Below are 12,642 nucleotides of genomic sequence, written 5' to 3'. Positions count from 1 at the left end.
TTATGAAAAGTGATATCAAAACTTAGTACGCGCATTAAATATAAGAATATTGCCGACGAGGATGGGATTCGAACCCACGCGTGCAGAGCACAATGGATTAGCAGTCCATCGCCTTAACCACTCGGCCACCTCGTCTCATTACACCGTTGGAACATGCCCATATTAATATCAATATTCACCGGCTGTCAGTTAAAATCCCGACACTGGGCAAAACACTTTTCTAATGTTTCACACCATCTTGTTTTAGCATGTTAGGCTAAATGTGGCACTGCTGTTAGCCACCTTGCTGACATTAGCTAGGAAACTACGCTAATATGACAACACAAAAGGCAGTGGCTACAACTACCTAAACCCGGAAAATGCGTTGTGTGGACACATGTCGGTATCGTCTCCGTCTCCTCGTTGTTTTTCAAGTCCAAGACTGTTTTTGGCATCTGAGCTGATTAGACGAGAATAGCAAAAGCCCACCCTTTAGATAACCTTGATATATGCCACTTTTTTAAAAGCTGCGTTTAAGTCAGTGACGTACCGAGTGTTAATACATGCCGTTGTCTGTGCTGCGTTTGGGGGCGTTTAACACAGATAACGTCGTAAAAGTTGCAGCACTGCTGCTTTTATCTGTTCATCTGTGTGTACGTAGGGAAATGAGGACCATATTATCAATGGAAAATTCTGTGTAACATCGCCAACAGCAAAGATAAGAGCGTGACTGTTTTCAGGGTTGGAGTGTATTAACTGGCTCCTTCACCTCTCTGTGTGGATTTAACGTAAAAAGTGTCCGCTGTGCCACCGGGGTTACTTATAGCTTTACGTAGCATGTGCATGCGCAGTAGTGTCGAGCGCCGTACTGGTAAAAACTGGGTATCTGTCCCCATCTAGCGATTAGATTTGGTCATAAAAAAATAAACGTCTGACTTTAAATACCCACAGGAAAATATAGACAATCGAGACTTTAACTTAAAACCCACAACTTTATCAAATTGCCTACACGTTTGAAGTCAAAACACCTGAAGAAAAGCGAGCGAGCATAGGTAGAGCTAGGGAGACTGGGTCTTATGCTTTGAATATATCGCATAAAAAAAAACAGCATTTGTGCTCCTGAACGACTGCTGCGCTGAATTCTGGGTTGCCATCAGAGCATCTAATAATACCCAGGCAATAGCCTAAGACAGGAAGTGTGGAGATATTCACGCCACCTCAGGCTGATGCACATGTGAAAACACCCACAAATCAGTAACAATTTGAGTCAAAGTCCCTCAGTTACTGTTTACAGCTGGCATAAAGCTCCTCCACTTCCAAAGGTCGTATTATATGTAAACCAAAGAAGCAGCATTTACTTGGAGACACGCTGCATCATGATGGAGAGAGTGCTGTTATTGTTGGGATTAGTGATTCTGCACACTTCATACACTGTAAGTATCCATTCAGCATTTCTAGGGAGACTTAAAAGAAGAGACTGAATGTTTACCCGCACGTCTTGGTGTGTGTGTCTGTGTTTTGCAGATACCAATTTCCCCTGAAGTACACGGTATGTGCAAAGATGATACTTGGAAGGCTTTTAATTTTTAGAGATGTGGAAAGACTTTGAGCCAAGTCTGTTTGTGTTACAGAGGTGTATGAGAATGGAGAAGATGAGAATCCTATCTTAAACTTAGGTGAGATATGTTTCAACACGTAAAGGTTCCAAAATCAAAACTGTTGCATACTTGGTGCTGCTGATGATACAGTTAAACATTTCTTTTTTTTTTTTACTGTGCTGTAGGATCAGATGCTGACCTGTTTGAAGGGGACATTTTAATTCCCGTAAGTTGTAATCAGAGTGCAGACCAGGCTTTTGCTTAATTGTTGCTAAGCATTTAGGAATTGCTTAATTGGCAGCTTTGTCTCATCGCTGTTATTCTTGTTTTTAAGTTACTAAAGTTATATTTATGATAATAAAACAACTTATATTGTGTGTTTTTATCATACTAGATAACATTTATGATCTCGGTGTTTTTAACACTTTCTCGTGCTGCAGAAAGGGAGGAATGCCCTCATTGACCGAAGATACAGATGGAAATTTCCGATCCCTTACATTCTTGGTGATGATTTGGGTGAGTTCCTTTAATGACTCACACTTAGTCTCACCTTTTGCTTTCTGATTATCAGACAATGAGGAAGAGGCTGAAAATCTTTCCAGAAGTCAGTTGCTCTATAAAAGTGCCAGATGAAAAATATCCTGTGAGAATTGTGACCGTTTCCTTTGCTTCGCAGATCTGAATGCCAAAGGCTGCGTCCACCAGGCATTTGAAATGTACAGGCTCAAGTCTTGCGTTGACTTCAAGCCTTATGAGGGAGAGAAGACCTATATCAAGTTTGAAAAGAAGGGAGGGTATGAGAATAGCTTCGTCACTCATATTTACTACAGTCATAAACTGTGACACCAATGGTTTTGGTGGACTCAGCGGTGCATTCAGGTTCAGGCTTGATGACGAAGTTTCACAGAGGAACACTAATGTCCAAAGAGCTTAGAGGCACTATATACCTTTAGTTATTAACATTTTATATCTACACTTATCCTTGTATTGTCTAATGTTTATCAAGAATGTGTGGGTAACCTTTTTTTGCTTAGACAAAAATCATCGATAGTACTTCAAAACAGTTGGTAATTTCCTTAGTTACTTTGAGGGGTTTATATCATAACTGGTGACTTGATTTTCAAGTTTTGAACGTTTGCAGTTATAATTTGTTATCAAAAGCTTCCTCTCCCATAGGTGCTTCTCTAGTGTTGGTGACCAGCAGACAGGTCAGATCCTGTCACTGGGACCAGGCTGTGACCACAAGGCAGTGGTTGAGCACGAGCTGCTCCATGCTCTGGGATTTTACCATGAACAGTCCCGCATGGACCGAGATGACTATGTCAACATCTGGCTGGACCAGGTTACGCCAGGTATATGTAGTTCTTTCATTCTTTTCAGCTATTTTCTACACAGAAATTGAATGAAAAAATATTAGGATAAAGTGTACTGCTGCATAGATAATTACACTAGCAATCCCTGCGCTGTGCACGAGAGGCAGGGAACACGCAAATATACATGCTACGATCATTATAGTGTAATGCTATGATGCATTGTATTGTGACACATAATTGAAGTGTCAAATGTACAGTTATTTATGATTGTTTTTTATGATAACACTTATTAAAAAGAGAACATTTCCTGCAGGACTTCAACATAACTTCAACAAATACAATGACGACTTCATCACTGATCAAAACACTGCATACGACTATGAGTCCGTCATGCACTACAGGCCCTTCTCCTTCAACAAGAATGAATCCATCCCCACTATCACCACCAAAATCCCAGAGTTCTACAATATCATTGGCCAGTACCTTGATTTCAGCAAGATGGACACCCTCAGGCTCAACAGGATGTACAACTGCTGTATGTATATGTTGTCACACTGGGCTTCAATCAGTCGACTTTATTTTTATTTTTTATTTTATTTTAATCTGACAACTATAGGACTGTGTAAAAAACATTCCTATGTGCATACCCCTCCTCTCATTCTCATACAGCCGGCCCGCTCACCCTGCTGGATCAGTGTGCCTTTGAGTATGCAAGCATTTGTGGGATGATCCAGGCATCCTCTGATGATGTGAAGTGGGTCCACACTCAGAGCTCTGCAGTCGCACTGGATCACACACTCCTGGGACAATGCAGAGGTCTGAATAATGTCTCTTCATGTTTACTGTAATTTCAGAGAGAATGAAACATTATTAGAGATTGTCTTATGTTTATTTGTTTTTTTCAGATGCTGGATACTTCATGCACTTCAACACTATGACTGGGGAGCCTCAGGAGTCTGCTATGCTGGAATCACGAATCCTCTACCCCAAGAGGAAGCTTCAGTGTCTGCAGTTCTTCTACAAGATGACAGGGGGCCCCGCAGACAGGCTGGTGATATGGGTCAAGACAGATGATGGCACAGACACTGTTCGCACGATGAAGAAAATACGCACGTTTTATGGTATTTGTTAAATAAGCAGCTTAGCAAGGATGAGCATTTCATAGAAAATGCCTTAAGCTTCCTCATGAAGTTGAAGCAAATGTCTGAACAAACAGCTTTGCATCGAGGCAAATGTTCATTGGAACATTTGCTTAACTTCTCAGCAGAATAAAAATGGCATTCAAATGATGTTATTTCAAGTCATCCTCCCAACATAAACCATCCCGACAGTTAACACGTTCTCTCAGGTACAGCACTGGTGAAATGTTTCTGTTGCGTCTTTATTTTCTGTGTCTGCTAGTCTGGGTGGTTTAACCAATAGATTGAGCAAGACAAGTGGTTTCTTCTTCTTCTTTTAGTCTCTACTGACTATGGTGTACCAGGTCAACTGCTGGTTCTTACGTCACAATTTGCATACACAAACAAAAATTTAAAAAATGAAAAGTTGCGGTTCTTCGAGTTATGACATCTGTGGAGAGTTGTTGAAAAACTATTTTCCGCTTCCTGATTTCTTGGAGTTTTTTTGCATATTTGTCACACAAAGATAACCTGAGTAAATACACAAACAGCAGAAGGACACATAGTAGTGGATTTAGCAAAAAGGATGAAAATGGCTGCGGGAACAACACATGTCAGGAAGAGGGAGGAACACAGGGTGACGTACAAGAGTGGAGGAACTGCACACAGGTGGAATCCATCTCTGCAGAAGGTGCAGTCTGAGGATTACAAAGTAGCTAGGTGGTATCGGACTGTAGTCTATACAGTTCAGTTGAATGCAATGACTTGAATTCCGGGGCAGCTGTAGCTGAGGAGTTAGAGTAGATCATCTACTAATCTGAAGGGTTGCTGGTTCAATCCCTGGCTGCTCTAGTTTCCCATCTAAATATCCCTGGGAAGGATGCTGAATTCCAAGTTGCTCTCTCATGTATTCAGTGGAGTGTGAATGTTAGATTGAAAGCACTTCTGTGTTGAAACAAAGTGCCCGATGAATGAGGCAAGTGGTATAAAGTGCTCACGTGTGCCAGAAAATAGCTGTACAAGGTCCATTTACCAATTCCACCTTTTCAAACTTGCACTAATTCACAACAGTTGCCTCAAGGTGTTTTGTTTTATAAAGTTAAGACTCTACAGTATTAGTTTCAGATATATATCAGGCTGCAAATGTTTTGCCTGAATATTATTACATTTCTTTGTTATTACCTTTGGCACTAGGTGATTCGTTTTATTAACATATTCATTGAATATGAAAGAAAAGGAGTCGAAAGGTGATTGGTCCACTTTTTCATTAGGGCTGGGTTGATGGGCTAAGTTTCTCTCTCCCATTAAATTAAAATCTTCGTTTTTAGTTTGGTTATTTTTGTTTAATATTAACAATTTATCCTCTCGTTCCTTTCTGTTACCCAGCGGATGCTGACCATACCTGGAAGATCACCCATGTTCAGCTGGAAGTGGGAGTGAAATTCCGCTATGCTTTCCAAGCTGTTCGTGGGGACCCCTCTACTTCCACCGGTGGCATCTATATCGATGACATCAGCCTGACCGAGATGCGCTGTCCCAATGCTGCGTGGCGAATCCAGAACTTCTCCAAGATCATGGAAACGGCTGACACCAACACAGTTATCGACAGCCCACGCTTCTACAGCCCTGAAGGTTACGGTTATGGTGTCCGTGTCATACCTTTGTCAAGTTACACTGATTACACAGGCAACTACACCGGGCTATACTTCCACTTGGCCAGTGGGGAGAATGATGTGGTGATGCAGTGGCCAGCAGTAAACAGACAGGCCACGTTAGTGGTGATGGACCAAGACCCAGACATTAAGCTGAGGATGTCCTCTGCTCGCAGTCTCACTACTGACATGAGGACGAGTAAGTATGTTTAATGCCCCAAGGGAGCAAAGAGACCAGGGCACTGTAATGATGCAGTACTTAGAGTGTAATTTTAGTTTGATGACTGGTCCAGATACAGTCTCTCTGCCTGACTAATAATCGGTGACAGGAATAACGGCGTTACAAGTAACGGCGTTACTTTTTTCAGTAACGAGTAATCTAACTAATTACTGTTTCTATCGTTACAACGCCATTACCGTTACTAACAAGAAGATGCGGTGCGGTCGTGTTACTATCTTTCAACAAACAGACGGTTGAAGCTGTGTTCAGCTTACCGCATCTTATATCAGTTGCATGGAAGTAGCTGTAAGTAATCTCTGCGCTCCCGCGGGCGGCAATCACTTTCTGGTGTGTCTGTGAAGGTTCTCAGTCATCCAGGTCATCGTAGTCTAAGGAGCTTGGAAAGAAAAGCGTCTGGGCTTTAAGTTGCTTGAAGATGTTTCACCTCTCATCCGAGAAGCTTCTTCAGTTCTAAGGGTCAAATGGTGGAGAGTCCCAGATTTAAACCCAGTGGAAGTATCACCCCAAAGAGGGACATCATGCGCACATTAACGCCCTGGATAAAAACATCAAGTTCACCAGGGACCAGGGAAGACACAAAGGATAACTGTTTGCCTTTCCTGGACTGCGCTGTGCACATTGAAGAGAATGGCAACCTCAACATTGAAGTTTACCGGCAGCCCACACACACGGACCAGTACCTCCTCTTTGACTCCCATCACCCTCTGGAACACAAACTTGGAGTAATCAGGACCCTACACCACCGGGCAGAACATGTTCCCTCTAAGCCTGAAGGGAAAAAGAAGGAACACACACATGTAAAGGAAGCACTCAAAACATGCGGTTATCCTAATTGGGCGTTCATAAAGTCAGCAAAGATGCACAGAAAAGAAGATCAGACACCAGCGAGAGAGGATAAGAAAGACAGACGCAACAACGTTGTCATCCCCTATGTAGCCGGTGTATCAGAGAAACTCAGGAGAGTTTTCTCTAAGCACGACATCCCAGTGTACTTCAGACCCAGCAACACACTCAGACACAAACTGGTTCACCCGAAAGACAAAACTCCAAAACACAGACTTAACAACGTGGTGTATGCTGTACAGTGCAGCGAGGAATGCCCAGACCTCTACATTGGAGAGACCAAACAGCCACTTCACAAGCGCATGGCACAACATAGAAGAGCCACCTCCACAGGACAAGACTCAGCTGTCCATCTCCATCTAAAGGTCAAAGGTCACTCTTTCGAGGATGCCAATGTTCACATTTTGGACAGAGAGGACAGATGGTTTGAAAGAGGAGTGAAAGAGGCCATCTATGTCCACTGTGAGCGACCATCTTTGAACAGAGGGCGGGGCTTATGACACCAACTGTCTGCCATCTATAATCCAGTTTTGAGTTCCCTTCCCAGACGCCTTAACGCCCACTCACACCCTGGGCCGTCTGACCTCAGGAAATCACATGATAGGGTGGGGCTAGGTTTCACAATGAGCTCACCTGAAACCCTGGCTGATTGTGACCCACACCCGTTTTCACACCTCGGCTCATGTGATTAGGTAGAGGATCATCAGGGGGTCCTTTTGTCCCTCTTTGGGGGGATACTCCCACGGGGTTTAAATCTGGGACTCTCCACCATTTGACCTTAGAACTGAAGAAGCTTCTCGGATGAGAGGTGAAACGTCTTCAAGCAACTTAAAGAAGTCCAGACACTTTTCTTTACAAGCTCCTTAGGCCACTTTCTGGTATGATCACTTTTTGGCACAACACGTGGAGCTAAGGGGGCAAAACAATTGCATGAGTATTGCTTTTTGACTGAGGAAGAATAAAGTAGCTGTGGTAGGCCAATCACATGACCACTTTAAGATGACAAAGCAACAAGGTGATATATACCAGTTTTTAAATTGTGCTGATAGGCCACGTAAAACCAGAGTCATGATAAACAATATATATACGCATGTTTTTCCTGAATAGTTTCGTCACGTTTACTGTCTAAGGACAGCGCTAGCAAGCACTCTGTGCTTATGAGCAAAAAAAAAAGAGAGAGAGAGCGAGTTTTGAGATGTGAGAGATTTGTGATGTTTAGCGTCTTTGTAGTGTGTAGTTAATGTGTTGTGTTGTGTAGTTAGTGTGTAATGTTGTGGATAGTTTTGTGTCATGTGTCAGAACCATGAGGTGACTGCTGTCTGCAGGTATCAGGCTGTGATGTTCTCCTTTATAGTGGACAGAAATTATTTTTTTGGAGTGGCAAAAATAATTTGTGTGGCATCTTACTGAATGCAGAACAGCTGATTGTTATGTAAATGGTTTGAAATGGTTATTTAAAAAAAAAGGTAAATGGATGCAAATAACTTTGTTGTTTGCAAAACTTGTGCATATGATTTTAAAACTGACAATTTATATTTGCATTTAAAGTTATGAAATAAGATTCATTAAACATGTTTGTGGTTGTTACAGTAAAAATATAACTTTTTCTACTCTGATTTTATGTTTTTTGTCTGATTTTAAATCAATTGTGTTAATACAGTCAAAATGAAAACATAACTGTAAATTCAGACACATGAGGCTGTGCTGATGATACCAAACAAAGAAAAGTAAATAGTTTTTAAAGGTGAAATGTAGAGGAAACATCAAAAGTAGTGCAAATGGCCAATTATAGCCTGGACCCCAGAGGGTTAAACTTTTTTTTTTTTTAAAGTAATGCAATAGTTACTTTTCAAGTAATTAATTACTTTTAGAATCTTGTAACTCAGTTACTAACTCAGTTACTTTTTTGAAGAAGTAACTAGTAACTATAATTAATTAGTTTTTCAAAGTAACTTGCCCAACACTGCTAATAATTGTTGCAATCTGTCCTTCTGTTGTTTACCATTCGTAATAGTGGTTCATTAGATCCTGCAGCCTTTGTGTGCCAATGATCTGAGTAAGTCTTGAACTTGATGCTGTTTAGATGAGCCGAAAAACTTTGGCTAAAGGTTTTTCTCAATTACTTGAATTTTACCTAGAGTTACTGCCTGCCTTGTGTGCTGGGTGATGGACTCATACATACACGGGCACATAGCTATCATTATGGGGACATTCACTGACATTAGTGTATTCCCAAGTTAAACCATCATAACTGACTTACCCTTACCCTAACCTAAGATTAAGTCCTAACACTCAAACAGGCCTTTGAAGGACAGTGAACAAAATAAAGGTTATGCTCCAGGACCCTCCAAGATATATAAAAAAGTACAAACTATGTGTTTATTTTATTATTTTTATATATTTTAAGCCATAAAAACACCCCCCACACTCCGATAAAGCCTATTTGAACCCAGTTATGATTTTTTTAGGCTAGAAAATGCTTATTTTACTGCAAAAATAATTAGTCTTAAAAAAAATTAAAATATCTATAAGCCACAGAAAACTGGAATATAATGAAATCCCTGCGATATACAGATTACAGATTGAACAGGAATCTGTAAATGTGTGGCCAAACTAACCACATTAAACTCTCTCTCAACACGCTCCACACCACAGTCTCTAAACTAGACAAAGTTCTCAGTACTATAGTTTAATAATTTACAGCATACACTGGCTGGCTCCTCTTCATTTTATATCATGTTGTCCATACCTGTGTTTTCTGGTTAAAACCTCTGGATTAACTTTATAGAGAATCATGCTACCTCTAACTTTTGTCTTTTTGCCTGTACTTTTGCAAGATTTCACCAATATGAGTCAGGAGTCTTCTATAGTCTGTTTTAGATAGTGAGAGTCTTCCTCAGATACTGTCACCAACTCTTTTCTTCAGCATCAGATGGAAAGTTACTGTGGGACAATCCCTCTAAGGTGGGGAAGTACGAACCCTCCTGTGACTGCTACAGGGGACAGTCGTGGGGCTGGAGGAACTTTATCAAGCACTTTGACCTCAGGCGGCGTAATTACCTCAAGAACGATGACCTCATCGTTTTTGTCGACTTTGAGGGTTAGTGGTCTGTGTTCAGTACTCGTGTGTGTAAATGTAGTTGATATCCAAACACAAATCCTAGTTTCTGTTGTGACGTGCTGAAGCAGACATGATGAGGAACTACTTCTGTGCCCCCAGATATAACCTCACTGATCTACACTGAAGTCCCCATTAAGCCGGTAGAGTAAAGTCGCGCAGGCCTCAGTGCTGGAGAAACTGAAGGTGAGACGTCAACCTTTTTTCATTTCATTTGTGAATATTTCACTGTTTAACCCTGAGAAATATATTTGTCATTTAAAATAATCAGATGCATCACAGCATCCAGCTGGGATGAGATGAAACACCTGTGATGACGAAAAAAGGGGATGAAGGATGATTGGGGATTCAAAACTGCTCACATTCAAAATCTAGTCAGTTGGTGGGTGATCTGAACATTCAATTTAAAATATGCATTAAAAGCTTTCACTGAAATGTTTTGTAACGTGAAGCTGTTAAAATAAAACTATAAACTACTAAACTATGTCTTTCCAATGTGATGTTTGTGTAAAGTGTGGTCAGAGGGTTCCTTTGTAAGTGCGCATGTGCCATTAGCGTGCTGCCTGCTGTAACCTATAATTTCCTTCGGGATTAATAAAGTATTTCTGATTCTGATTCTAAAAATAAGTAACGCCTGTTTTTTTCTTTGTTGCATGTGATCTGCTGAAAAGAAAGCTCTGCCTAATGCCAAAACTGAATAGAAATGATAAGGGATAAGCACAATAACCAGCTGCATTTTTTCACAAAGCGCAAGATATGTTTGGGCGGTGTGACAGCGAAGGCAAATAAAAGCACATGTCACAAGCCAGACATATATTTCACCTGTCTTAGTCTTAGTTTCTGTCCGTGCTCAGGTGTTAAAATGTGTGATAATGTAATACAAGTAAAATGTGTTGTTATCTGTATGATGTGATTTCATTGTAAAACAATAGCTAAATCTTGGTCATCGGTTATAGATCACACGAGTTACATGAGTGAAAGATAAGAATGAGATATCACAGAAACAGAAGGAGAACATGACAGCGTTCTACTCTGAACTATTAGTGTGGTGTTGGTGAGCTCTGCCTATGGGACTGTGGGCCAAAGGTCAAATGCAGGTGTGTACAGAGCCCACTGACCAACATTATTCCATCAGATGCACAGCCGATACCCACATGGCAAAATTGGTATGGCCCGGATCTGGCCCACACAATGTGCTTATACATGGCCCACATACTGCAAAGAATGACGGCTCTTTGGGCCAGCACAAGGCCGGTTGCAGACACACTGCTGGCTCAGAACAGTTTCAGCTCTGGCCCCAGATGTCAGCCTAATGTATACCTTAACCCTTTAAGACCTACCATAGAACCAAGTCCGCCGGGGCTTATCTTTATATTTTTACATGCTGTAGCGCCATTTTTGGGAGCATTTCAAGTTGCTATACATCAATACAACTGTTATAGCCCAAATTTTAGTAATATGTATGCATTAAGTCCATAGAAACTACATAAATTGCAAAAAAGTGCAATAAACTACAACAAAAAATGAAAATCGTTTTTGATTTTTTTTTACATGTATTTCTAGTTAGAGAAATTTAAGAGGTTTATTGCTCAAAACTGTAAATACAAAAAAGTTGCACAAAATAGTTTCCAACCACAGGAAATTTATTTTGAGTGTCTTCATAGTTTAATTTTTGAGATACACCAATGTTTATATACTGCAAGAAAAACGAAAATAAATATTATAATGGAAATTTGCAAAAAAAACCCCAAAAACCAGCATGTGCATCAAAATAAACTATTTCCAGCAGTGCAGTTTGAGTTCTAAGCATCCCAGAAACTATACAGAAAAGCATAAAGCTAAATATGACTTTTATAAACACCAGTATAGGCTTATAAGGCCCTGAAGGTAAAAAACCCCAAAAAACAACAACTACATTTTCCGCGAAAATGACGTCACTTCCGGTTTCGGCCAGGTAATGGCGGACATACGATAGTTCGCGCTGACGTCTATTCCAACGTAGGAAGTGTTTTGAACAGCTGATCGGATCGGCAAAGTGTGTTTCTGGAATATAGTGTTTTTGTTGCTGCAAGCGCTTTTTATGCAATTTTTGCAAAGCTATATGTGGAAGGAAACCGTGACCTAGGACAGCCTAATGGCATAACATGTAAGTACAATTCCTCCAGTTTCCTATGCAAAAAAATGATTGCGCTACATTATGTGGTTCCAGTTCTACAGAGATTTAAAAATAGTTACGCAAAACAGATTGTGCCCGCTCCGACCGGTTTTAAAGGGTTAATCAAGCCATGTAATAGCAACATGTGCCTAAATAATAATAGTGCAAAAGTAACATGATGAAACTCTGTTCAGACAGTGAATTGACTGATTCTTACACAGCACTTTTCTACTGTCTTGGATTATTCAAAGTGCTCTATACAACATGCCACATTCACCCACTTTCTCTAAACTGAGTGCTTTCTAACTATATTCACACTCTTGACACACAGACTAGAGGAGCTAGGGATCGAACCACTCATCTTGCGATCAGTAGATGACCTGCTCTACCTTCTGAGCTACAGCCACCCAGGGGTGAATGTAGCTGCTAAAACTGGTGGACCTAAATCTTCACCACCACGTCCGTACACATACAAGCGGAAGGGGAGTGAGTGGGTCAGCGCTCAGAGCACAAAAACTAAGCTGACTTTGAACACACCATTTATTTTCATGAGAAAACACAGCCAGAATCACAATTACAGGCTAAAATCCCAGCTATACAATAAAAATAGTGTTCGCAACCTGCT

At 40.8% G+C, this 12,642-nt stretch overlaps 1 protein-coding gene and 1 non-coding gene across 2 annotated transcripts; one reads left to right on the top strand and one right to left on the bottom strand.

Annotated features, from left to right (window-relative positions):
• Positions 1-53: 53 nt before the first annotated feature.
• trnas-gcu (transfer RNA serine (anticodon GCU)) lies at positions 54-135 on the bottom strand. Its single transcript has one exon. It is a non-coding gene; the product is annotated as a tRNA-Ser (tRNA).
• Positions 136-1,115: 980 nt separating this feature from the next.
• Positions 1,116-10,271, top strand: LOC134623387 (meprin A subunit alpha-like). The gene is made up of 14 exons (XM_063468549.1): positions 1,116-1,412; positions 1,504-1,528; positions 1,611-1,655; positions 1,763-1,803; positions 2,018-2,093; positions 2,254-2,371; positions 2,754-2,929; positions 3,204-3,425; positions 3,560-3,706; positions 3,796-4,011; positions 5,395-5,859; positions 9,671-9,844; positions 9,965-10,048; positions 10,134-10,271. Exons 1-13 carry the CDS (start codon positions 1,356-1,358, stop codon positions 10,012-10,014), a joined length of 1,812 nt encoding a protein of 603 aa, XP_063324619.1. The 5' UTR covers positions 1,116-1,355; the 3' UTR covers positions 10,015-10,048; positions 10,134-10,271.
• Positions 10,272-12,642: the final 2,371 nt, after the last annotated feature.

The sequence above is a fragment of the Pelmatolapia mariae genome, unplaced genomic scaffold, assembly GCF_036321145.2.
Source record: "Pelmatolapia mariae isolate MD_Pm_ZW unplaced genomic scaffold, Pm_UMD_F_2 NODE_ptg000607l+_length_63923_cov_1, whole genome shotgun sequence".
In the NCBI taxonomy this organism is placed as follows: Eukaryota; Metazoa; Chordata; class Actinopteri; order Cichliformes; family Cichlidae; genus Pelmatolapia; species Pelmatolapia mariae.
This window is presented reverse-complemented; position numbering and strand designations above follow the sequence as displayed.

Coding starts and splice junctions, on each gene's coding strand:
- LOC134623387 (XM_063468549.1), top strand. CDS start 1,356: ATGATGGAGAGAGTGCTGTTATTGTTGGGATTAGTGATTCTGCACACT. Junction 4,012..5,394: donor GAAAATACGCACGTTTTATG/GTATTTGTTAAA, acceptor TCTGTTACCCAG/CGGATGCTGACCATACCTGG. Junction 5,860..9,670: donor CACTACTGACATGAGGACGA/GTAAGTATGTTT, acceptor TCTTTTCTTCAG/CATCAGATGGAAAGTTACTG.